Source organism: Phocoena sinus, chromosome 2 (genome assembly GCF_008692025.1).
Source record: "Phocoena sinus isolate mPhoSin1 chromosome 2, mPhoSin1.pri, whole genome shotgun sequence".
Lineage (NCBI taxonomy): Eukaryota > Metazoa > Chordata > Mammalia > Artiodactyla > Phocoenidae > Phocoena > Phocoena sinus.
The window spans coordinates 35,267,294-35,294,590 of NC_045764.1; the positions used below are offsets into that span (position 1 = coordinate 35,267,294).

At 38.1% G+C, this 27,297-nt stretch overlaps 1 protein-coding gene across 1 annotated transcript in view; it reads right to left on the reverse strand.

Annotated features, from left to right (window-relative positions):
- ADAMTSL3 (ADAMTS like 3) overlaps window positions 1-27,297 on the reverse strand; it is a 387,063-nt gene that overhangs the window by 246,365 nt on the left and 113,401 nt on the right. The window contains 1 exon segment of the mRNA XM_032622232.1: window positions 17,176-17,303. Within this exon segment, the coding sequence (XP_032478123.1) occupies window positions 17,176-17,303 (128 nt within the window).

The following is a 27,297-nucleotide window of genomic DNA, read 5'->3' on the forward strand; positions in this document are numbered from 1 at the left end:
TACGGCTGCCTCCAAAAGCATTACCTAAATGATACTTAAATTTCTGAACTGGAATACAGACGAAGTGTCCAATTAGTTGCCTCTTTTTAATATAGTTCTCTTGACTTGTAGTTTAGAACATCTTCCTAGATTATCGCAATAGTCTGACCCAGTCTTAGTGTTTTCTAACACTGTATATTTCCATCTCTGTGACTCATCAGAGGTATAGGACTTGCAAATTTATTAAACTCTCAGCCAGGCTACATTAAATTTTAAACATTCCAGAAGCACCAAACTGGGAGTCTGGCAGGAAAAATGTATTAGGGTGGAGAAAATTTATTAGGGTGGAGTCATATCCTTTTGACCAACCTCTCTTGGTCAAAAGGATATGACTCTATTCTCCTGGGAAACAACAGCTATGCCAGTGGACAAGGTCATTTACTTACATGACTTATTTCATTGTGCTTATTATGTGTGGATAAAAGAAGAAAATAAATTACAGAAAAAGTGAAAGGGTAATTTGAAGTACTCTGCTTTTTTTGGAAAAGCCCCAATTGAGGAAAGCAGCTAATAGATTGGGGAAGTGATAACCAAAATCTTCTTGTATTATGCTGACTTATAACCCAAAAGCTTTTGATTCCAATTTCAAGGGGGCAGGTAAATTACAAAAAACATGGCTTAAGAGAGTATCTGAATTGATCTAAATACTGGAATAAAAAAACTGTGGAAACTTACAAAGAATGACATTTTCTTTAAAAGTGTATTAGAACTTCAGAAATAATTTTTCAGATGCATTTTTAGTAATTGTTTAATTTTAGTTATTTAAATGAAAAACAAAACCAATTTCGAAAAATTTAACACTAAGAGAAAAGAACATATTTGCTGATGGCAGCTTGTGTCTCAGGCCTGCCGTGTAGACCATATGGTCGTGGTCTACACCCCACTGCCATCTGCTATGTCCTAATTGTGAGGCACTAACTTGCATCTTGAGTGTTGGGCCTGAAAATCTAAACCTAAAATGTAAGTATATCTCTACTAAAAATGCTACAATAACTGCAGTAAAGTGATATGAAAAAAGGAACATTTCATTTCATGAATTCTCAAAATATAAAGTACCATTTTGGACACATTCCTTCTCCAATGACTTCTTATGGTGAACCTACTATGTACTAGGATGTGGATATAAAGATGCAGTAGGATTATCCCTCAATTCCTTTAATAAGTCAGCAGTAAGGTTTTTTTTTTTACCCCAACCATCTGGTGGACATTTTTCATGTTCTACTTCATTTTGTCCAACCTAACACACACTGAACCCACTGACTGGCCTCTACTGATGTGGGATGCTTTGGTTACAATTTAGTGTGAAAATGAATGGCCACTTTATGAAACAGGCATAAAATGAAATGCAAGTTATTTTAAAGTTAAGGACACTGGAGTCCTAATTCCCCAAGCAGGAACCTGCCAGCTTATTCTGGAAATAATTCCTTTGGCTCAAAGCAACTGAGCTGCAGAAATATCACTTCCAAGTTTTTAATTCCATTCTAATTATTATTTGCAAGAGCTAATGGTTATCAGAAGTATATGAAAATTCAAGAACATCATTTCACAATTATGTATTTTCTATCCACTACAACATTCATAACACCCTGAAACTGAAGATTTTTGAAGCCATAAATTTATGAATATATAAAAAACATATGTTGATTCCACATGAGGATACATTAAAAACATTAATAAAATTTCCCTGGAGTTTATAGCACTATAATTTATTGCATTCATTCGCTGATGTACTGACTCAAACACTAGTGTCTTAAAAACTAAGAAGCATATGTTTTGAAGAATAGAAATATATTAATTTTTTAAAATAGCAGTTAAACCTGTCTTTCCCATGGTTGGCACTTGACTAGAATATCAAATTGCAAATTTCTGCGAGAGAAAGAGACATTCTGGCTGGCGTATGGTTTACAGTGCAAAAGAACTGAGTGTGTATTTAAATGTAATCAAATTCTGAAATAACTTTATCCACAAAGAAAGAAATGAGCAAAATAGCCACACTCACTCCCTTTCCTAAATCATAAATTTAAAGGGGCACTCTGATAAAAAGAGAAGGCATTGAAAGGTCTTCTAAAGCTTTGGGAGAGCTTTTTGTCTGGTTTTTATGTAACCACCTCCACGTACCTCTTCCAAGAAAATTCGACCACAAAAGCTCAATATTTATGAAGAATTTAATGAGTCTCTAAAGCTGTTCCAGGATAAGGAGACCTGATAAGCTTTCCAAGGGAAGTAGGCTTCCTTCTTAACAATCACAGAGTACTTCCAAAATTACAGTGAAACGTCTCAATATGGGAGTGGGTATGTTAGGTTTGGGGCTGCCTAAAAGGTGGGGAGCAGGAAAGACAGAATTATTAACAACCCTACTGCCTTTCCTTTGAAGTAATCTAATTTAATTTTTATGCAGAGAAATAACGTTACTGTCCCTGTTTCTTATCAGAATCATGGAAAGAGTGGGTGCACCACAGGCCTGGCCTTATGCCAGGAACCAAGCTGGAGTACAAATATTGCCTCACCATACACTTTCCTTAATGTACATACCTCAGAACACACTATTCTCTCATTTAATTTTATCTTTATATTTGGTTTAAGATCTTCCTTAGCTTCAGATATGTATTCAAACTAGATGAGCTCAGGGAGCAAGCAAAAATTTGGAGATTCCCGGGCCTAGAGGTAAATTTTAAAATATAGGTTAAGATGTGTACACAAATAGACTAAAGAATACTGCGTTAAGTCCTAAAAAATGAAAAAATCAAGCAAGTACTACTTCAGGAATGGTGACTCGAAACACAGTAGCAATATTTAGGATAGAGCTGTTTGGGGGTTCCTACAATTATTTTATTATGAAATGTTTTAAGTCCAAAAAAGGTCGGGAGAATGATGCAAACTCATGTACACACCAGTAAGCGTCATCATTTCTTGAAAGTTTTCTTCAGATTTATTTTTAAGACATGTGTCATTACAAATATGGTGGAAGCCCCCTGCCAAACCTCCTCAATCTTATTCTCCTGCCTCCCTCCCTTTGGTTAGAGGTAACTAAGTAAATGGTATCATAATTTACATAACCTTTCACAGCTTGATTTTTTTTTTGTCCCAACACTATGTTTTTGAAAATATCCATGTTGATAGACACATCTCTAATTCATTCATTTTTATGGCTCTAGAGTAATCCAATTTATAAATATAGCTCAATTTATCAATTCTTTCTACTTTTTATTGATCAATTTTCCTAAAAGTCTATGAAGATTTAGGTTGGTTCTGCAATGAGCAATCTTATACAATCACTTAGGGTACATTTGCACGTGTTTCTCTGGGATATATACCCTAGTGGGACTGTTCTGTTGTGGGCATTTACAGCTTCACTAGTACCAGATAATGACAAACTGCCCTTTAAAGTGGGAATACCAATTTTCACCCCCATTAGTAGTGCAGAAAAGTTCTTGTATTTACACATCTAGGGCAATATTTGGCATTTTTTAACTTTAAAAAGTTTCCCAGTCTGAAGAATATGAAATATCTCACTTTGTATTTTTTGCATTTTTTTTGTTAATGCGGTTAATATTTTCATTTGTTTTTGACTATGCAGGTTCCCCTTCTGTGAATTTCCTGTTCATATCCTTCTCCCATTCTTCTACTAGTTTGTTTTGCTTTTGTTTTACTGTATTTAAATATCTCAGACACTAATCCCTTATTGGTTATATTCATTATCAAGATTTTCTCCCATTCTATGCTCTTCTTTTGGTTTACAGTATATATTTTTACAATACAAAGCCTGCTTAAACTTATAAATATTTTCCTTCCCAAGTTATGCTCTTTTTGTCTTAGTTAAGGCATAATTCACTACCCAGAGATCATACAGATATTCTCCTATATATTCTTCTTCTAAATGTTTTCAAGATTTGCTTTTTATAAGTAGATTTTAATCCACCTGGAATTTATCCTTTAATAGATTGACATTTTCTAATATTTTCCTTTGGATATTAACAATCATATTTGAACCTCATGTATTGAATATTCATCTTTTCTCCACCATTTTTTAAATTGTGGTATAATTGGCATATAACATTAGATTAGTTTCAGGTGTAATTACACAAATTTTTCATGACATCTTGAAATCCTACATATGCATGCTTCTGTTTCTGGGCTCTTGATTTTGCTACATCGGCCTATTTGCGCCCATCCTACTACTATAGTTAAATTTTTTTTAATGTTAGTGTTTGGGCAAGTCTTTTGTTCTCCTTCAAAACTGTTTTTATTATCTTTGCACTTCCATATGACTCTTGAAATTACATTTAATTTAAATATAATTTAGGAGAAACTGGCATTTTTATGATATTGAGGCTTCCTAATATGAACATATTATATATCTCCATTTATTTAGGTGAGCTTTTAAATATTTCATAAAGGCCTTGTATATCTTTTATTGAATTTATTACAAGGTACCTTATATTTTTTAAGTAGCAAAAACGGTGTCCTTTTGAAATTTGCTTTCTTATTAGTTTTTCCTACTGTGTAAGCATATAGTTATTTGTGCACTAACTTTGTTTCCAATAATCTTAATGAATTCTTTCATTAGTCCTATTATTTTATGTGTAGATACTCTTGGATATTCTGTCTAGACAATCAGGTAGTCTATGAATAATGAGAGTTTTGCTTCTTCCTTTCTAATTGTTATACTTTGTATTTCTTTTTCTTGCCTTATACTGACTAGGACCTCATGTACAATAATGAATATGAACAAAGACAGTAGCCATTCTGATCTCATATCTAATGTTAAAGAAAATGCAGTAACATTCTATAGACTAAGAGAGTACATCTCTATTCCTAGCGTGAGAAGATTTTTCATTTCAATTATGAATGTGTTCATTTTATCAAATGCCACCTTTGCATCGATTTAGATAACTGTATGACTTTTCTCTCTTAAATATTCCATGCAGTGCCGGCTGGTGCTTATTCATCGCAAATATTTTCAGGTGTATTATCTATTTTAGATTGCAAGCTTATCATAAGCAGGGCTCTATTGATAGGGATAGGAATCCTATGTAGCCTGGCTTGGTGACCCGTCTCTCCATATCTTTTACTACTGCAGTAACCTCAGGGCTGTCAAGGGTAACAAAACTACTTTTCATATTAACTTCTCACCTCAAGGCTTCCACAATCAAATGGGATATAAACATCCAACTCAATATATACAACATATGTAGGTCAATATGCATGCACCTCAAATTCTTGGGAGAGTAGGTCCATTGTTCCAAATTGGAAAATTGTTTTCATTTAATGTTGAGACCAATATATTTAAATTCCCTATGTCGGTGTATGGCTTTTATTTTTTTCCAGTCCATCTGTTTAGTAAGTATATAGACCTCAACAGTCCTGTCTTTAAATTAGGGCTGGAGTTCCTATACTGTGCCTCATATACACACAAGACTTGATCTCCTGTGACTGTGAAGGAATTAAAACTCAAAAGCCTGAGTTCTAGAGACCAGTAAATCCCATCTCCATCCCCAGGGTAGGCACAAAATCAGTTATGCACTTACTGGTCTGGCCCTCAGTTTCCTCTTTGTTTTTTGGCTCTGTAGATTTCATTTAATTTCTTGTATGTTCAACTTTACTGTTTTTTTATTAAGACAATTTTTTTAGAACAGTTTTAAGTTCACAGCAAAATTGAGGGGAAAGCACCAATATTTCCCATATATCACCTGCCCTCACACATGCATAGCTTCTTCCCCCATTATCAACATTCCCCACCAGAGTGGTGCCTTTGCTACAATTGATGAACCTACATTGACGCATCCTAACCACCCCAAGTTCACAGCTTACATTAGGGCCCATGCTTGGAGTTGGATATTCCATGGGTTTGAACAAATGTATGACACGTGTCCATCATTATGGTATCCTACAGAGTATTTTCACTGCCCTAAATATCCTCTGTATTCCATCTACTCATCACCCCCACCCCCGACCCTTAACCCCTGGCAACCACTGATCTTTTTACTGTCTTCATAGTTTTGCCTTTCCAAGAAAGTCATATAGTTGGAATCATATAGTATGCAGCCTTTTCAGATTGGCTTCTTTCACTTAGTAATATGCATTTAAATTTTCTCCATGTCTTTCTATGCCTTGATAGACCATGTCTTTTTAGTGTTGAATAACATTCCTTTGTCTGGATGTACATTTTATTTATCCATTCACCTTACCAAAGGACATCTTGGTTGCTTACAAGTTTGGCAATTATGAATAAAGTTGCTATAAACATCTGTGTGCAAGTCTTTGTGTAGACATAAGTTTTTAACTACCTTGGGCAAACACCAAGGAACATGAACACTCACTCATATTGTAAGAGTATGTTTAGTTTTGTAAGAAACCGTCTTACTGTTTTCCAAAGTAGCTGTACCATTTTGCATTCCCACTAGCAATGAATGAGAGTTCCTGTTATTCCACACCCTCACCAGCATTTGCTGTGGTCAGTGTTCCAGATTTTGACCATTCTAATAGGTGTATAGTGGTCTCTCATTATTTTAATTTGCAGTTACCTGATGACAGATGATGTGGAGCATCTTTTCATGTGCTTATATGCCATCTACATACCTTCTTTGGTGAGGTGTCCGTTAAGGTCTCTGCCCAATTTTTTAATTGGGTTGTTTGTTTTCTTATTGTTGAGTTTTACAAGTTCTTTGCATATTTTGGATAACAGTCCTTTATCAAATATGTCTTTTGCAAATATTTTCCCCAAGTCTATGGCTTGTCTTCTCATTCTCTTGACATTATCTTTTGCAGAATAGAAGTTTTTCATTTTAATGAAGTTGGCTTATCAATTATTTTATTCATGGATCATGCCTTTGGTGTTGCATCTAAAAAGTCACTGCCATACCTAAGGTCATCTAAGGTTTTCTCCTAGGTTATCTCCTAGGAGTTTTATAGTTTTGTGTTTTGCATTTAGTTCTTTTATATATTTTGAGTTAATGTAAGGTTTGTGTCCACATTCAGTTTTTTGCATGTGGATGTCCAGTAGTTTTAGCACCATTTGTCGAAGAGACTATCTTTGCTCCATTGTATTGCCTTTGCTCCTTTGTCAAAGATCAGTTGACTACATTTATGGAGGTCTATTTCTGGGCTCTCTATTCTGTTTCATTGATCCATTTGTCTATCCCTTCAAGACTAATACACTGTCTTGATTACTGTACCTTTATAGTAAGTCTTAAAGTCGAGTAGTTTTAGTCCTCTGACTCTTCTCCTTCAGTATTGTGTGGACTATGCTGGGTCTTTTGCCTCTCCACATAAACTTTAGAATCAGTTTGCTGTTATCCACAAAATATGCTGGGATTTTGACCGAGATTGCATTGGATCTAAAGATCAAGTTGGGAGAAACTGACATCTTGACCATATTTAGCCTTCCTATCCATGAAAATGGAATATTGCTCCATTCAACTTTACCTAAAAAAGATTTATGTCCTATTTTACCTGGCCTTTCTAGGTGTTTTTAAAAATAAATTGAATACTTTATTTTAAAATAATTGTAAATCACATTGATCTGTAAGATAATGAAAAGAAATCCTATGACCGTTTCCCCAAATGATAACATCTTGCAAAACTGTGTTACAATCACACAACCGGGATATTTACATTAATACAGTCAGAATACAGAACACTTCTATTACCCCAAAGATCCCTCAAGTTGCCTCTTATAAGTCATACCTTCTTTCCAACCACCCCCAACTCTTCTTTAATACCAGGAAATTACTGATCTGTTCTCCATTTCTATAATTTTTGCCATTTTAATAATATTATATAAATGGGATCATATGGTATGTAACCTTTGGAGAATGGCTTTTTGTACCTCAGCATAATTCTTGGAGATTCGTCCAGGTCATGGCCTGTATCAGTGGTTCATTTCTTTTTACTGCTGTGTAGTAGTCCATGGTATGGATATACTATAGTTTGTTTAACTAGTCACCCACTAAAGGGCATCTGGGTTGTTTCCATTTTTGGGATATTATGAGTAAAGCTGCTAAAAACATTCAGGTTTTCATGGGAAAACAAGTCTTCATTTCTCTGGGATAAATGCCCAGGAATACAACTGCTGGGTTGTATGGTAGTTGCATGTTTATTTTTTTAAGAAACTGCCTGTGGCTGTACTATTTTACATTCTCACCACCAGTGTATGAGTGATCCAGTTTCTCTGCATTCTTGCCAGCATTTCATGTTGTCATTTAAAAAAAAAAAAAAGGTATTCTGACAGGTATGTAATAAATGTCTGATTGTGGCTTTAATTTGCATTTCCCTAACAGCTAGTGATAATAAGCACATTTTTTTGGTTGTTTATTTGTTTGTTTTGTGGTACGCGGGCCTCTCACTGCTGTGGCCTCTCCCGTTGCAGAGCACAGGCTCCGGACACGCAGGCTCAGCGGCCATGGCTCACGGGCCCAGCCGCTCCGCAGCATGTTGGATCTTCCCGGACCGGGGCACGAACCCGTGTCCCCTGCATCGGCAGGCAGACTCTCAACCACTGCACCACCAGGGAAGCCCAATAAGCACATTTTCATGTACTTATTTGACATCTGTGTATCCTCTTTGGTGAAATATCTGTTCAGGTCTTTTATTCATTTTCTAATTGGATTGGGTTTTTTTAATTGTTAATTTTTTAAAGTCCTTAATATAGATCCTAGTCCTTTATCAGATATGTGGTTTACAAATATTTTCTCCCATTGATCTAGGTGCCATTACCACCAATACCACAGTTGTGATTACTGTAGCTGTATAAGTCTTGATAACAGGTAGACTGATTCCTTCTACTCTATTTTTTTTCAGAATTGTTTTAGGTATTCTGTGGCTTTGCCTTTCCATATAAATTTTAGAATAATCTTGTTTAATCTACATAAAAAAACCTTGCTAGAATTTTGAGTGAAATAAACCTATAAATCAATTTGAGCCCAGCTTTCTTCCCCACTTGGTTCCCAGAATACTGGAATCAGAGGATCTTTGTCTGAGAAATCAGAGAAGTCCAAAATAAAATACCTAAAACCATCATCAGGCAGTCAGATAGACCAGCCACATCTCCTTAAAATTAAGCTGGCAACTCTTTTCCTTAAACATCAACAACAACAAAACAAGACAAAACAAAACAAAATAAGGATCACCAGAAATCTTAGAAAGGTCTCTACATGAAAGATAGTGACAAAAACAAAACAGAATACAGTAATTTGGAAAGAATTGAGACTATGCAGGGAAAAGAAAACTCCCCCCAACCCTGCCCCACAAAAGTCTTTTTATATGCTCAGAGATAAAAGAGAAGATGCTGCATCTGAGAATCAGGGACAGACTGTTTTTGTTAAAAAAAATAATTCAAGGAACAAAAAATATATAAGAAGAAAATAGAGAAAGAGGAAAAAAGAGAGAGATAAAATACTTACAGAATTGGAAAATAAGTTTAGGCAAATCTCCCAGAAAGTAGGGCAAATGGGCAAAGAGAGGAAAACAGTAAGTCTAATATCGGAATAATATATACATAAACATCTTTTAAAAACTAATCAACAAAAATTAAAATTAAAAAAAAATCTTCATCAAAAGTCTATATTCTCCACAAAATTATGCATCCTTACCTATCCCACAGACCCATACTATAGTCAAGCAGGCTTTTTTATCAGTCTTGGCATTTATTAATTCATTCGTCTATTTATTTATGGAATAAAATATACTAAATTTCCTCTAAACATCAGTAGTAATGTTGGACACAGAATAAAGAGAAGAAAGACACCACCTATGCCACCTAAATTGTTTTTTCAACTGTGGAAATAGAAAAATAACAAAACAACACAATGAAATAAACACTCTGATAAAAGTATGCTTACAGAAACACAGAAGAACTGCACCTAACCTAGTAAATGGTAAAAACTGCCAACAAATGCTTTAAGGAAGAAATGGAGATTCAAAGGACTTTCCAAGTTCAACTACGTGTTGTTAACAACCAAAAGGAGAAAAAGGATGCTTTAGGCCGAAATAAGAGCATTGGCAAAAGATGTGAAGTGACAGGTGAGCACACATTCACTTATTTACTCATTCAATTAATAATGTGTGGGTCCTAATCATATGTTAGATGTTAGACCTTAGAGTGGTGAAGTAAATGTCCCTTCCCTAAAAGGAGTATAATAAGAGGAAGCACAAAAGAGGAACATCAAATTTAGACCAAGATGTCAAGATAGGTTTCCTAAATGAGGATGACCTTGAAGAATAAGTGAGAATTAACCAGATACCACACTAAAAAAAGACACAAAAGTATACGTGATAAGATGCAGATGATTAAGACAATAGGTGCACAAAGAAGGGCCAGGTTTAAAATGAAGGAAAGAAGGTAAGGTAACAAATACACCATAGCAGCACTTTGAAACATTAGAAAATAAATCAGAGAAAAATTCAAGTGGCAAGGATCTTGAAAAGCACTCTTAAACACACAGGAAAATAAACAACAGATGAAAGTGACTAGAGTAAAAGTAGAAGACAAACAGAAATAACAAGTGTTCATGGAGAAGAGGACAGAATAAAGAGGCAAGAACCAACAGTAAATGTTACAAGAGAAGAAAATTTTTCCTACAATAAAGAAAGATTTAAATCTGTACAACAAAAGTGGCCACCATGTGCCAAGGAAAAATAAATGAAAAGAGACTGATAGCTAGATGCAACATTGTAAAACTCCTAAGGGAAAAATACAGCCTTCTGTAGGCAGCCAGGCAGAACAAATAGGTTATCTACCAAAGAAGACAAACAAATTAAGCCAGCTTGAGAGGTCTGGGAGCAACACTGTATATCAAACTTTATGGAAAAAGAACTTCTGAGTCTTGAGAGGGAAAATTTGTGTCTCGGGAATTTTAGACCCAAATAAGCCATTCACTGTTTATGTGTAAAGTCAAGAGAAAGACATTTTCAGATATATTATATAAGGACTCATAAAGTATAAGACCCACAACTTTTTCCTGAAATTAAGAAGGCTATAAAGTCTTGCTGCTTGAAGTGTGGTCCATGGACAAGCAGCATTGACATTACCTGGGGATTCGTTAGAAATGAAAGATCTTGGATCCCACTCCAGACCTACTGAATCAAAGTTTATATTTCAACAAGATCCCTAGGTGATTCATATGTGCATTAAAATTCCAGAAGCACAGCTCAAAACATATCCCTGCAAACAAAGTGATGATTCGGAATTAAGAACTGAAAATACTGACAATGAACACTGAAATAATGTATGCACACAAACACAAGTTTCAATGATAGTTTGAAATATGATTATGAAAGAAAAGATATAAAGGGAATAAATGGTGCCAAGAAACTGAGTATAAGATCCCAGATTATAATAACAAAGAGTAGGAATGAAGAAGAAAAGCATAAAATACACATCAGCTTACAAACAGAAATCAAAAGAAACTAGCATTTTATTATTGGCAATGACAGTTATAAAGCAATTATTAAAGTATGGCTTTCAAACATCTTAAATTTAATCATCAGTAATATAAAAACAGATATATATATATATTTCCAAATTACCAGAGGTAAAATTTCAGCAAAAAATAAATAAATAAATAAAAGAAAAGAGAGAATGAAAGATTTTAAATAGTGATGGTAAGTCAAGCACATATATTGAGCTCTTTCCCCCTTATAAATGCCTAGTGAAATGACCAACAAAGTATACTAATAGGTCAACAACTCTCCATCATAGCTGGAAATTCATACAGGCTATACACAAGCCAGAAACTTCACCATGCATGTGAACAAGACTAAATTAAAGGATGGCATACAAATATACTATTCACTGTACACAAAAGAGAAGGCTGCCTTTGAAGTAAGTGGAACGGATCCACGGGAGAACGCACCAATACTCACTAAATCAAATTGACAGATGATGTAGCCAGAACTCCTGGCAATCAACGCCGTGGGAGTGGCTAGTATAAGACAAAAATGTAGACGCATATAAGATCCAACTGGATAGGGGGCCCTGTGAAACACTCAGTGCCTGTATGGGCTGGGGTACTCTGGAAGGGATAAGGGAAATGTAGGTACTGCAGAGACTATCTCCAAATAAAGGAAAGCCGCAAAAATTCATTAGCAGAAAGGCAATGTTCCTTCCCACAAATGCCTTCCACTGCAGCTTCTATTCATTCTCCATATTGACACAAAGCTGCAAAAGATTTAAAGCAATGGTTCTTACCCAAACAGAAGAAAGGCATTTTTCCCATGGAGAGTGAGAACTCAATTAACAAAGGACTAGATCCCTGATATTTGGAGATAAACACACACACACACACACACACACACACACACACACACACACACACATATACACATACATGCAAGTAATTATACATATAAACATATTAGTAGATTAGTAGATTTTTTTAAAATTGTTCTTATTTCTTTAATAATGATCCTATAGGATCATTTTCCTTCTACCTGGATAACTCCCTTTAGCAATTCTTTTAGCACAAGCCAGATAGTAAAGAATTATCTCAGTTTTTGTTTGTCTCAAAACATCTTTATTTCACCTTCACACTCGAAGGATATTTTTGCTAGATAGAGGATTCCATTGTAATAGTTATTTTCTTTCAAGATGTTAGGTAATTTCATTATCTTCTAATGTGAAGTTAGCAGTCAACATCATCTTTTCTCCTTTGATGGTAATGTGTCTTTTCTCTCTGGCTTCTTTTAAGATTTTACCATAATGTGTTTATGCATATTTATTCTCTTTAGGGTGTGCAGAGTTTCTTGAATTTGTGGATTGATATCTTTACAGCAATAACTTTTGGAAATTTGGGGAAATTCTTGGTTACTATCACTTCAAATAGTACTTCTACCCTATTCTCTATCTCTCTTTTCCTTTCAGGACTCCAATTATACATGGTTTAGACCTTTTCATCTTGTTCCATATATCCCTTATTCTATGTTCTGTGTTTTCCCCCCACCCTATAATTTAGCCTGGACATTTCTACAAACCTATACTCTCTTCTACTATTTCTAATCTGCTATTATGGCCAACTATTTATTTCATAATTTTAGTTATCACTTGCTTCTATTCTCAAATTCCCATATGATTCAATTTTATGGATTCCAGTTCTCTGGTGAAATCCTGTAAATATTTATTACAGGGTTTTTGTTTTGTTTTGTTAACACACAGGTCCAATAACTCTAGTACCTGTTTCTATAATCTGTTTTTCCTCTTGCTCTTGTATCATGGTAAGATTGGCAATGTTTTATTGAATCATTGGCATGATCTATAAAAACTTGTATAATCTCTGGTTGGTGTCATCTTCCTCCAGGGTGTCTTTTTTAAAGCTTCTTGGAGAAGGTTGGAATAACAACAAATTTTATTACTCAAATTAGGGTTGAGCTAATTCAAGACTAGGTTTCAGTCTTTGTAATATCTAGTCTATTTAGGATTGGTTTTCCCTTTCTCCTAGGGTATAGTCCTTCATGGATACAAACTGATCACCTGAGATGTTTACCAGGGCTTTGAACTCAAACTTGAAACTGACTATGAAACTGCCAATAAATCTGCTTAATTTCTCAGCCTCTTAGCAGCTGCTTTCTGCTTGGCTTTTCTGCCTCTTACTGCTTAAAACCTGGTGAATACTAGGATGAAAAATGTGGCTCAGATAAAGTCATTTTTCTGCATATCGCTTATTTGCAGGGATCTTGCAGTCTCAAGTTCTAAGTCCATGATTATGTTTTACTCCTCAATTTCTGGTTCCCAACTACCCATCATTAGATTGTTAATATCTGTAATAGTTTTTATTACATCTAAAGTATGGTCCAAAGTGGAGTGAGACAAGTAAGGGCAAAAAAGTAAATTTTTATAAAGCTACATGAATTCAATTTAAAGGCAGGTCTTTCAATCTAAGATTATGTCCTACTTTTTAATATTAAAATGAAAAGATTCTGATCGTAATTCTTTCCTGAAAAGTCTGTGATGGTAGACCATAGGTGAGTTTTTGTTTGTTTGTTTTTACTTTTTGTCTTTATTTGACCAAATAAAAAACTGACAACCTATATTAGTTCCAAATATGCTTTTTTGGAACAATTTACTAGTATTTGAAATCCAGATTCTTTACCTTCTTCTTCAACGTTGGCCCATTCTGCTTTCTCCCCTGTCTATTGTCTTTTAGGCATAAAAGCTGCTTTTCATTTCCTGCTCTAGCACCTTTACCTATGCTGGCCTCACTATCTGGATTTTATGTCCCATAACCCTCCACCCTTAATATAATTGACTTCCTCTCAGCAGTTGGGTCTCAGCATAGACCCTCGGCACAAAGGACTTCCCTAGATAGGTGTTATCTACCCCCTTGACACAAATTTTAATTACACATAATTTGATTACATACTTGTTTACTGTTTGTCCCCCTAGATTATAAGAACCATGAGGTCAGGCTCTGTGTTAGTTAAACTCACAGTTGTTAAACTCCTTACCCACACCAAGGCATAAAAAGCATCTTGGAGCTGGAGACATAGATAGTATAAGGATTTCTGAAGATTTCTTTGAGAAATCTATGCTATGATCCTACCCCCTCATCCTGCTCCAACAGAAAGAGAAGGGATGAGGGCTTCAATCTGCGAACCCCCAATTGAGAGGAAGAAATTTTAGGGACACCAGCTGACACGTGCCTCTTGCAGTTGGTTGGTGTCTAACTCACACCTGAGAAATTTAAGGGCTGAGAGCTCAGCTGCAGTGGCCTGTGTAAGCGGAGCAGGTGTTGCTGCATTGGCTCCTAGAACTGGAGAGTTTGTTTAGCAAAGTTCACAGGAGGGTTCCCAGTGAACCAGATGTGGGCCGCATGCAAGAGAGCCAGCATGGGGTTGTCTTAGGAACGAACATACCAAGACAGCCGCTGAGGGGGTGAGTAGACATAAACAGGAAGAAGCTGGGAGTATGCCTAGGTGTCCAAGATTAGGAAAGAGCAATGTTACCAAGTCAGAGGATTGCGAATACCACATCTCAAGCGAATTGCAGGCAAGGATCCCAAGGGACTGGGGGGAAGGAGGAGACACTGTCTCAGAAAAATCCATCAAAGTGCTCACGACAGATGAAGCTGGCTTTAAACACCTACTAAACCAGAGAACGTCAATACCTGGTCACTAAAATCAAGGCAGAACTCCCCTCCTCCTTCTCCTTTCCTCTTGCCCAAATCTCCTTTTCTGAGTAAGTACAGAGAAGGTAGAAGGGGCTGAGCAGTAGCCCTTCCTACCCCAGGGGCTTTTGAGTAGCAGCCAAACCCGGTTAGGAAACAGAAGACACAAATGCACACACACACTGAGATAGATCACTTGGCAAAGTCATATTCTAGGCAAAATCAAAGTAAGTTTTTAAATTAATAAAATAACAGACATGGAAGCATTTTGGTTGTATGACAACAAGATGAAAGTGGCCATTCATGGTCCTTAATATTGATATATTCCTCTAAATCCTTTTAACAGATACAAGTACATACCACCTTTTTTAAAATTTTGCCTTTATCTCTTTTGCCAGTGGATAAGTAGAATTTATGGAATTTTTGTTGTTTAAGTGATGCTTGATGCTGAATCAGGACCATTTATACCGGTGATTCAAATAGAACCTTGACTGAGCTCAAAATTTTGAGCTTAAGTAGTCTCATCCCTTCTATTACTCCTGATAATTACCTTGCCATTTATCACAGGATATGGATTTTTATATTTTGAGGGCAGGGCATGAGGGATGAATGTCAAGGAATCATAAAATGCTCTAATATAAGGGGTTTGGCTTTTATATTTAGTTGGTGACTGAGGAGGTACATACCATAAAGAAAAGACAAACACAAATAAACCCCACTCTTTTCCCACCTGAACCCTACCATTCTTTGCAAATTATTCAGATCCCTCAGATTTGGACTGAGATGCCAAAATCCCACCTTCCATGCCAGTCTCCATGCTGGAAACTTCTCCCTCAAATGACTGACCAGCAGTGGGTAAGAACTTGCTCCCTACCTAAGAAGGCCCTCCCTGACCCTTGCCCACAGGAACAAAGGCCCCCTATTACAAACCTCACCAGGATAAATACATCCCAGTACGATGCAACATCCATACGGTATGACACACTTAGAGGGCCTTTATTTCCTCACCAAGGTAACACAGAAGAAGCAGCTATACCACTTTGTCATTGCGAGACTAATCCCCGGACTCAATTCTGCAACCATTTACTTAGGGTTCCAAGCTCTGAGTCAGAACTTGCCCTAAGATAATGACACCAACACTAACTCCAGAAGCCTTCCCATGCTTTCTTGGAGTGGACTCAGAGACCTCCTTCTCAAAGGCCATGTCTACAGTCTCACATCTGCCCTGCTCTGTGCTGTCTCAAGGAAAAATGAGAATGTACATGGTCACTCTTTAATATGCCATAAAATAGCGACCTTGATGGAATCCAGAGCATTTCTGCTCTACACCTTACACATTCAGGGAACGGCCATTCCCTCTTTCACTGGACAACATCCCCAAACTGAAGTTGGCTGCCATGATCTTGGAGTCTTCTTTTGTCCAGAACCAGCACATCCGGTTCCATCCACTTGGGGTTCTGTCTTACCTGAGAGCTCAGGTAAAAATCTTTGGCTGGGATTGACACTACCCCTTGAAGAATTACCTCAAATTGTCTCAAGAGCAATGATAACTGTGGGTTTCTTACAATGTACATTTATTTTTTAAGAAGCTGATCTTACATTTTAACAAATGTTGCTTAACATAAACATTTCTAAGCTGGGAGCACAGACCTTGCGTTACCTTCTTAATCAATGGGTTGCTCAGAGAAAGTGAACCGAAAGTGATTAAAATGGCAACAACTCAAGGGTGGAACACAGAAGACTTGACCTCTTACCCCAGGTCTCAACAACTTTGGGTCAGTGACTTATCATGCCGGCCTCCCCTCCCTTAAAGCCCAAAGTGTGGAGTGCCCCAGCTGCTGCAAGCTGGGAGTCTCATGTGGAGGGGTATGGCCACACTCATGAAAATGCGGCCATTACTATTTAAATATGGTAACTTGGTAACTTACACCACCATCATGGTACCTTCCAAAGCCAAGAAGCCCAGTTGTCTTCCCAACCTCACCCATCCAAAGGTGCTGACACCCCACAGAGAAGAACAGGAAAAGCCACCACTTACCTTCCAGTCAAACATCTCCGCAGAGAATAGGACGCTCCTCCCCCACAAGTCCGGGAGCAGTCACTCCAGTCACCCCAAGCATCCCAGTTGCTATCTTTGTCTTCATCCAAACGAGTGTTTCTTGCAGTCTGTAAAGTGAAAAAAATGCAATAAATTATCGACAAAATGCTAGAAATATCCCAAAAGCTTTCCCAGTTTTTCCAGAGTCTTACTCTAAGCTGTTCACAAAGACTAAAGTTGCCTAAAAATGCATTGTTTTGGAATGGCTACATTAAAACACACACACACACACACAAGATAGTTTTATATGGAAACTCGTGACACATGAGTACCTTTCCATCTTATGAAGGTTTTATCCAGATGGCTTCCAAGCTCAGTTTTAAAGTTGAAATTTTATCATTCCAAAATTTAAATAAATTGGCTAAATATAAATAATATTCATTACTATTATTTTGTTTTTGTAACTTACATAGCAGGGTCCCAGCTTGTACCTAAGAAATTCTCTCCATTGTTTGTCATATAGACTGGTGCTTACTCTAAAGAAACCATTTTGCAGGAGGATTTGTGGAACCTCCTGAGAGAGGCTTCACCCCAAGAAAACAAAGTAGATAAAGCTTCAGGGTCCAAGAAAATAGAGAAAGTTCAATTATGAATGCTGTTTGTATTAATTTGTCTTCTGAACTTGCCACCATTGACTTATATCAAGATACTCTAAAGAAAAGAGAACAGGGGTAGTTAAAAAATTTTAAATATATAGATAGATTTAGATATGAAAAGAAATGATGTACAAAACATTACAAAGAGGCCTAAAGGAGACTCGAATAAATGGAGAAACACGTAGTCCTAAACAGATGGAGTCAATACTGTAAAATGTTAATTCTCTCCAAATTAATCTATAAATTTATGATAACTCCAATCAAAATCCCAAAGGGGATTTTTTTTTAGACCCTAACAAAATGATTCTAAAGTTCATCTGGTGGAGTAAATGTCTACAAGAGCCAAGAAAAAACTGTACAAGAAGGAAAATTAGAGGGAAATTACCTCAATTCAAACAGTATAGAATTGGCATAGCAATAGGCATTCAGATCTATTAAGGTAAGACAGAGAAGAGTCCAGAAACAGACCCAAGTATAAGGACATCACAGAGAACCACAAGTCGGTGTGATGCATGGTTTCAAAGAAAATAATAGACAACTTCTTCACAAAAGACACCAAAATGAATTCAGATATATTCCAGAAATTAATATTTTGAATGCTGAACCCATAAAATACTAAAAAAGCTATAGATTAAAAGTCCTACAGGCTTGATGTAGCAAAGAGTGTCCTAGATGTGTCAACAAAGGGAGAAAACCCTAAAGCAAAAGACTGATAGGTTGAATTACATTAAAATAAAAACACACATAGCATTTTCTCTCTCTTCACCTATAGATAAAGGAGTAAGTATATGAACATCCACACGAAAATGCTGTAGTACAGGTATGTGGGCTGGAAGAAAACCCACCAAATTGCCTCTAAGGATGGAGGGAGCATGACTCGGCATGCACCCTGTTGGGGAAGGACACAAAAGAAATGCCAACAGAACGTTTTATTCCCCTCCCAGCCCTCCCCCAAAAGATCTGAAGCAACTATGACAAAAAGTTCAACTCGATGAAGCCAGGTGGTGCTATAATAGATGTTAGTTTTATCTGAACTTTTATGGATTTTGAAATTTCTTTTAAAACATACTTTGAGGGGGCTTCCCTGGTGGCACAGTGGTTAAGAATCCGCCTGCCAATGCAGGGGACACGGGTTCGAGCCCTGGTCCGGGAAGATCCCACATGCCGCGGAGTAACTAAGCCCGTGCGCCACACCTACTGAGGCTGCGCTCTAGAGCCTGAGAGCCACAACTACTGAGCCCACGTGCCACAATTACTGAAGCCCAGGTGCCTAGAGCCCGTGCTCCACAACAAATAGAAGTTACCACAATGAGAAGCCTGTGCACCGCAACAAAGAGTAGCCCTCTCACCGCAACTAGAGAAAGCCCGCGCACAGCAACAAAGACCCAACGCAGCCAAAAAAAACCTTTGAGGGTAAAAGGCAATCTTTAGAGAAGAATGTAAGCCTATATCATATTTAATACAGGTAAATGTGTACATGCCTAGGGAAATGAGTAAGAGGTTAATTAAAATGTTAGCAGTGGCTACTTCCAGGTGCTACGAAATTTAAAATTCTTTTGTTCTTTTGTCTCTGAATTTTAAGTTTTTTTTTTAAGCCAACACTTTAATATTTTAATTGAAAACAAGCAAGGAAACAAACAAAACCATATCCTGTTGACATACAGAAAAGCTCAAGTCAGACAGGACTTAATAGGTGAGTTCTAAGTTGGAAACCAGGAGAGTTTATGAAGGAAACCCTGACATACTAATAAACCGAAGCATGGGACTCAACTAGATATTGCACAGATTTCCTTAAGCCCTTAGGCCAAGTTACCTCATCCAACCAAAAAAAAAAAAAAAAAAACTTAAATTAAGAGAGGGATCTGTAGAAAGGACCTTCAAATGTGAAATGAATAAATAATGACTGGAAGCAAGGAGGAGATTTTCCAATAATTTTCATCCACATCTCACCGGTCGGTGGGTTTTCTGGCTTCTTACCAAGCTACCTATTTATAGCACAGTAAGCAGCCCTACTAGAGGCAATATTTCAGCAACAGTCAAGTGAAAGGAAAGAATAAATACCTGGCAACTGATCAAGTCTGTCATCGGGAATAAGGGCCAATTAAACCCATACTATTTACTGTTCTAATTAGACCACTGTTCAGTTCGATTTTCTACACTAAACGTCACCAAACAGAACTGTGTCCTGTCTATAATGTAATATAAAATAAAGTTTGAATTCATAAAAAATACAATAAGCAGTTTAATACACTCATCTGGGCTTTTAGGTTGGTGAGTCCAAATCATTTCAGTAAACGTTTAAAATACACACAGCTGAAACTGATTTTTCATTTTGTCACTCGATATACTGATAGGTTGAATGTGAAAAGCTGAAAAACATCATCATATATAGTTTAAAATGAAAGTTGAGAGTTCTTTGCAATATTGTTTTAATTTGTTTTTATTCCCACTATCCCATCTGTCCAGTTTATAGTTAGAGTCAGGTTTCTTTCCATAACTTCTCCACCTTTACTTACAAAAAAAAAAAGAAGCTTTATTCTAAAATAACTAAAATAGGCAAGTTATAAATGCAGACATTTGGTTTCTTTGGTTGAATCAGTAAGATATTTTTCCCCTAAGAAAACAGAGAGAAACTGACATCTCAAGAGGGTTCCTTGAGTTTTTCTCCTCTGCTTGGCCATGAAGATGGTCAGATTTTGCTTTGAAACCCCACTGCTATTTCCTACCAGCCAGTCTTCCTGCCATTCTCATCATTCTTCGTCTTCCAAAGAGTAGCAATAATATCTCCAATTTCTACCCAGTTCTCATCTCTCCCCTTTGATGCCAGCAGCATGATGATAACACAAACATTCAGAAAAAAAAAAAAATCACCATGGAGCTGAGCAAAGAGTCCCCAGGGTCATTTCTGAACATTTGTATTTGTGTATTCTTCTTTATAGCCACACAGAACCTGCTTCCCTGGAACTTACATCTTCTAGAGCAGTGGACAGTGAGTCTCTGTCCTCTTCTACAGAAGAAACCTTTTCAAGCCTTCTCAAACGATCTGGTACCTTCAGTTGTCCCAGCTCTCTCACGAATATCTCCTCTCTCTGCGCACTCTGCAGTCTGCACATTTTTTATTTTAAAATGTAGCATCCAGGACATAACAGTGTATCTGAGAATAATACAGACTACATAGTGTCCCTATTACCCAGGTTTCTTTTGATGAAATCTAAGTGTCCATCTCTCCTTCTTCCCTCCTCTTCTCTTCCTCCCTTCTTCCTTCCTTCCTTCCTACCTTCCTTCCTTCCTCCCTTCCTACCTTTTTAGTCACACCATTTATTGGATTTCATGATGGAGGCAGTATCACATAATGGTTAAAAGTTGTGTGACTCTGGATAAGTTTCTTAACCTTTCTAAAACTCATCTATAAAATGGAGATGACATTTTTACTCCAACAGGATTTAAATAAAATGCCATCTATAGAATGAATCACACAGCATCTCAGTAAATGTAATAAGCAAATGTCTCAATAAGCATAAGGTATCTTTCTTCAAGATAATGTCTTTTTCCAAACAATGACAGGAGAGCCAGCTCTCTTGCATTTTTACTTAAGCAAGGCTTAACATTATTCACTGCTGAATTTCCTCTTGTTGGTTTTGGCCCAGAATACCAGCCTGCTGAGATCTGTTTGCACCCTGATCCTGTCACCCCATCTACAAGCCACTTTGCTCAGCTGTGCAGCTCCCATGCTCCACCCAAGTCCCTGATAAACATGCTGGACACAGCTCCCTAATCTGGACACAGCTCCCTAATCATACAGGATTCCATGTGCACATTTCTGCTTTTTGAAAATAGTAAGTGGACCCTCATGCCAAGTAAGCAGCCAACTAATCAGACTTGGAATCGGTGAACACAGTTTAATGTTACAATAAAAATATGAAATAAAAACCAATCACCATCACCAAGTGTTGGGAGGCAGAAAGAGTGGTGGGGTGGGAAGAAACCAGCCGTTAGGAGGAACTGGATCAGGGACCATAGGGTGGGGTCTATATTCTTGGGCTGGTGGTGAGTCTCCTGAGAGAAGAGGTATTGTATTTAGCAGCCCCACTTTGGCCAGCCCCAGCTCTGAAATCTAGTGACAATAAAATATGGTTGACTGATATCAGCCTCATGTTTGACCTGATGGTCACCCTGCAGAGGCAACTTCTATGTTTGTAAGTTGGGTACCACTAATTCCCAATTCCTTCTTTTCAGACATCCTCATGAGCTGTCGTAAGTAATTATTTAAACTCCAAGTTATTAATATTTTATAAGGTAAGTTGTTATCTGAACCCTATCTATAGACTTCTTCCCCCAAGTCTGAGTCAACCAACATCATATCACTCAGTGACCCTGTTCTGGGCCAGACTCTGAAGTAGGCATGGAGAAAGAACTGAAGAATCTGGCCCTGCACAAAGCGGCGACCATGTATGTACAGAGTGAGCACCCCTTGCCAATATTTTTCCTACATTCTTTCTAACCTTCTCAACAAACCCTTGAGGTGGATACTACCAATCCCCATTTTATAGCTGAACAACTGTAGCTTCCAGAACGACATGTCCAAGGTGTGGGGGAGCCCGGGCAGAACTCCTTCCTGTCTGACCCAGACAAGGCCTGCCTTTCGCTCATGGATGCTCCTCCCCTGCCCTTGTGGACCAGAAATCCAGTCAAGGGCAGCAGCCAACCTATCATCACTCGTAGCTAGCATTTCACATCTTAGATCGAATACAGCTGCTGCTGTGATTCACTTGACCACAACATTCTTTTGATATCTCAATGAAGTCGTTTTACTTTTTTCCCCCTCTCTACATTGCAAGCAGAGCTACACTTCTGTTTTTCAAAAAATATTTGATTTTATCTAAGTTATTCCATGAGGAATACGCGTTCTTGACCGACGTTCACAGACCGGGACCCATTTGTTAATTTTCTCACACAAACGTATACCAAGGGCTTGCAAAGTTCAAGGCTCGGGGAAGATGAGCATGGATCAGGCCCGCAAGACAGTGAGTAGCACGTGAGAGAGGCTGAAGGGTTGGGCAGAATCAGCCCTCGGTCACTGAGAGCACCAGACACAAGGACCCAGAGCAAGGAGATGACAGAAGTAATTTCTACCTCGGTTAGGAATGCCAGGGCACATACTTTCCAGGGAACACACTAATTCTGCTGGAAGCACCTGGCAGAGCCTCACAGGTCCCCATCAGCTTCTCTCATGTAATGGGATTGCAAGTGCATTCTTAGTTTTGATTCTTCTTTATTTTCTAATTATAATGGAATTACAACACTTTCCTATTTTCTTCCTTTTGCTCATCTATATTTCCCAGTTTTATACAATGAACATGTATACTTTATGCAATAAAACACCCAATAAAAGTTCTTTTTATAAGGGGTGGGAGGAACACTAAAGAGGAACCTTATGAAAACATATCCAAAGAGGTAAAATGTACTTTGTGCTGTTTGGTTAAAACTATCAGGCTTAAAGATCTCTTAGAAAGTCATATTTTCCTAAGTAAAGTTCTAGCTAGGGAGTATATTTTGGATGAAAAATTCAGAAAAGATATTGTTTATTCATTATATAATAGGACTGGTAGAAGCCAAAAATATTGTAGGAATAAGTGTGCTCACATTCTCATAAAGACTCGAGGACTTCTTGCCTTCTTGGATCCCCATGCATAAATCAAATCATAAAATATTTCCCTGACAGCTCTTAAATCTGTGACTTATAATGAACAGCACAGCTCTACCAGTCTTGCAAAAACGTCAGCAATTAAACACAGATTTCACGTATAAGGTCACTTATCGGAAATGCTATATTAACAGGTCCATATTAAAAACAACTCAAAATAAAATAGGTTCCACTGGGATGTGACTTCCCAGACATCAAATAAAGGTTTATTCCAGCATTACCACAAAGGTTATTTAAGGAAATGACAAACGACCCAGATTTTAACAGTAAATACATTCTTTCAGGTCAATATTACCTTAAGATCTTTAACAACAAATTTTTAAAAATATGAATTAGGTAAATGACATAAAATGTCACTGAAGCTGTCACAGAGACTCAACAACTCAGTTCAACCAGAATACCTAAAACACTAACATAGCTAAAGCTACGTGCTAGGCATACACCTCTGTCTTCTTGGTCCATTCTATCCTCTAATGGAAGGTACATATATCCACACGTCATTACCCTGATGGTCAATGACCACTTGCTAGGATTTGGTCTACCCTTTCCTAGCCAATGTGTTACCTATTACTTTACCACCTTCTTAAAGCCCTTCACTGATTCCTCAGGACACATGTTCTGTATGTCCAGGCTCTCCATGACCTGCTCTGTCTCATCCTCCTGCAGCTCAGGCTCACACTGCATCCCATATTCCAAGCGCACGATATTTCTCATTATTCCCCAAACACAAACACGTTTGCTAAGTCCTGCTTCCTTTGGCAAACCCCAAAACAACACCAAGACCCTCCTCTTAGAGCAGCTCTATTTGCAGGTGACCAGTGAGTGAAGATACAGAACTAACTAACAAGCCCTGCTTCCCTGAGGCTGAGGTCAGTATGGTCCAGGATTGCTTCTGAGAAAGCATCCTGCTCCCTGGATTTTTCCTGCCAGCCCCGCTATATAGGAGGCTGGCCCCAGTTCTGGGATTCCTCACCTCCTTGAGTCTCCTCCCCTAGTTAGCCAGGCATAGACTGACCTGCTTTTATGTACTCCTGGTTATGTACCCCAGTCACCCTGGCTCTCAGATTGCTGGATTAGAGATTGATTCCACCTATTGTTCTAGTAAAAGAAAAAAATACCTCCCACAAATGTTATGAAGAGGTTCCAAATCATGGCAACCAAGGCTTCTCCACATCAAGATGAAGGAACACCAACTAAACACTCTAGACTTCTGAGAGTGAGACAGGCCTTCTGCATACAGCAATCTAGTCCATTATATTAGGTCAGAGAACTAGGTCCCAGGGGGAAAGAGGGCAGATTCAGATGGGGATAATTTGAGAAGCATTTTAAAAACACACTTTGCTGTACAGCAGAAATACAACATTGTAAATCAACTGTACCTCAATTTTTAAAAAACCCACACACACTCTTTACTAAGATGAGAACACGGTACAGGGAAACCACAGGGCTGGTGCAACACACCGGGTCTGGTACCAGGCCGGCCCTGTGAATCAGACAATTCACATTATCTGCCTGGGCCTTGTCTGCAAGATGCGGTGAGGGCAGGCAGAGGCTGTAGGTAAAGGGCTGGCTGACAGAAGCTAAGGCCTTTGGTCAAGAATTACAGCCCACAGCAGCCTCACCAAGTGGGAGCTGGGGAAACAATTACACTTCTCTCCTCCCTCTCTCCAATCCCCTGCAGTGCTCACCATTGGCCAAACCCGACCAGGAGCCCGAGGGCAAGGGAGACCACTGATGCAGTCCGTCCAGGTCAGCCCCCCGGGTGGGGCCAGCACAGGGTGGGGAGCGGTGGAGAGCGGATCTGGAGAACAAAGGGAAGCTTTCCAACGCAGCAATTTATTGACTTCCTGGAATATTTTTGAGCAGAGGAGTGACTTCGGCAAACTGTATTTTGGAAAAATTACTCTGGCAGGACTGTGGGGAAAGATTGAGGGAGGAGGGTGCAGAGCTGGAAGGCCACTGTATAGGACAGGCAAGACACAAGAGCCCAGGCTAGACACTGCCAGTGTCTGGAAGAGGAGGACATAGACTTGAGGGGTTTTGTTGTTGTTGTTTATTTGTTCAATTTTTTTAATTGAGACATAACTGACACGTTAACATTACATTAGTTTCAGGTGTACAACGTAATGATTCGTTATTTGCACACATTGAGAAATGATCACTGTAAGTCTAGTTAACATCTATCACCATACATAGTTAGAATTTTTTTCTTCTTGTGAGGAAAACTTTTAGACCTACTCTTTCAGACATGAGGTTTGAAGGAGCTAGAACCAACAGGACCTGGGTGCTGACCAGATGCAGGGAGAAAGGAGGCGCTAGGATGACTCTTGGGCTTCCGGATTAAGTGACTTGTGGGAGATGCTCATCTCAGCCTCACAACCATCCTCAGCGCTACCCTTGAGGCGAGATGCTCAGTGCCCTTGGGTACAGAATGCGAGCAGTGCCTAGATTACAGCTAAGATAAAGGGAGCATACTGGTGGTCCCAGGAGGAATCTGGCCTGTGGGTCTGATCCATCTAACTATAATTGTATGGTTTACCAAAGAAAGGGAATTATTTGTTAATGTTTAAAGATATGGAGATTTCACATAAAAATCTCGATTTCTGACTTCTCGGGAAAAGGAAAGAGGAAATCAATATAGGCGCCACATCCCAACATGGTAATAACTCAAACTAAGGGTGGCCACACAGTTTTGAAGGGGCATATGCCCTCCAATTTGTACAGTCTCCATCCAGCCACTATGAGGATTCACAGTACCTGCCTGACCCCCGGGGGTCCAACGGGGAGCTTGCTGGTGATGAATGACTGTTGGTTTGAAGGTAAGCAAGAGACATGTGTATTTGTACTGATGTCAGATTCTTCAGTCTCGCTACAGAACATCACGCTCTAGAGAGTAAGAAACATACACACAAATAACAAAAATAAAGCAAAACAGGATGCTTTGCTGTCTTCACTGGACACTGAGTTCACCCATGTGCACAGAGAAGCAGCGTTTAAGAAGTTATTCCATGGTGCTCAGTGTCTAAACTCTACTCCCTTTGCACCCCTGGGCTTTGTCTCTGGGGTATTTCAGATATAAAATATTAGTGTATTTAAGAAGCTCAAATAAAAATGCCCGAAGCATAGACAAATCGTATTCTAGAACACGCCTGTGCTATCACTAACACACAGATCATCACTGTCCCCAGGGAGCCCATCCCAGGAACTACACAGACCACCTCTGCACAGCACCCCCCCCACAATCCTATATTAAGGATGAGAACATCTAGGTTACTTTTTTTCCATTAGTGCAATGTTCCTGGCTACTAGACAAGTTAGAAAACAACCATAGCCTCCAATTGTAGCGAGAGGCATAAATAAAGGTGACCTAATACAATTGGGTTTAGTTTAGTTTTGTTTTGACTGTATTTTTTTTGTTAAAAAGAAATTCCTAAATATAAAGCTACTTTACATGAAGACAGACTTAATAGGATATTATCGATGATACTTTGGTAAGTCATCATGAAGCATGTACGGCACAACATCAGGTAAGACTGAATAGAAAGGAGAAGCAGATGTAGCCAAATATAAAAGTCTGATAGAGAGTAATGGTAGGCTGGGTAATATGGACCAACCATCCCACTAAGAGCAACTAGAAAAGCAAAAATCTCCTCCATAAATGAAATAAAAGACATTCACACAGGCAGACCAGTCCTAAAGGAAATACTAAAGGTGTTCTTAGGGTTAAAGGAAGCTTGGCGATACGGAAAGAATGAAGAGCAA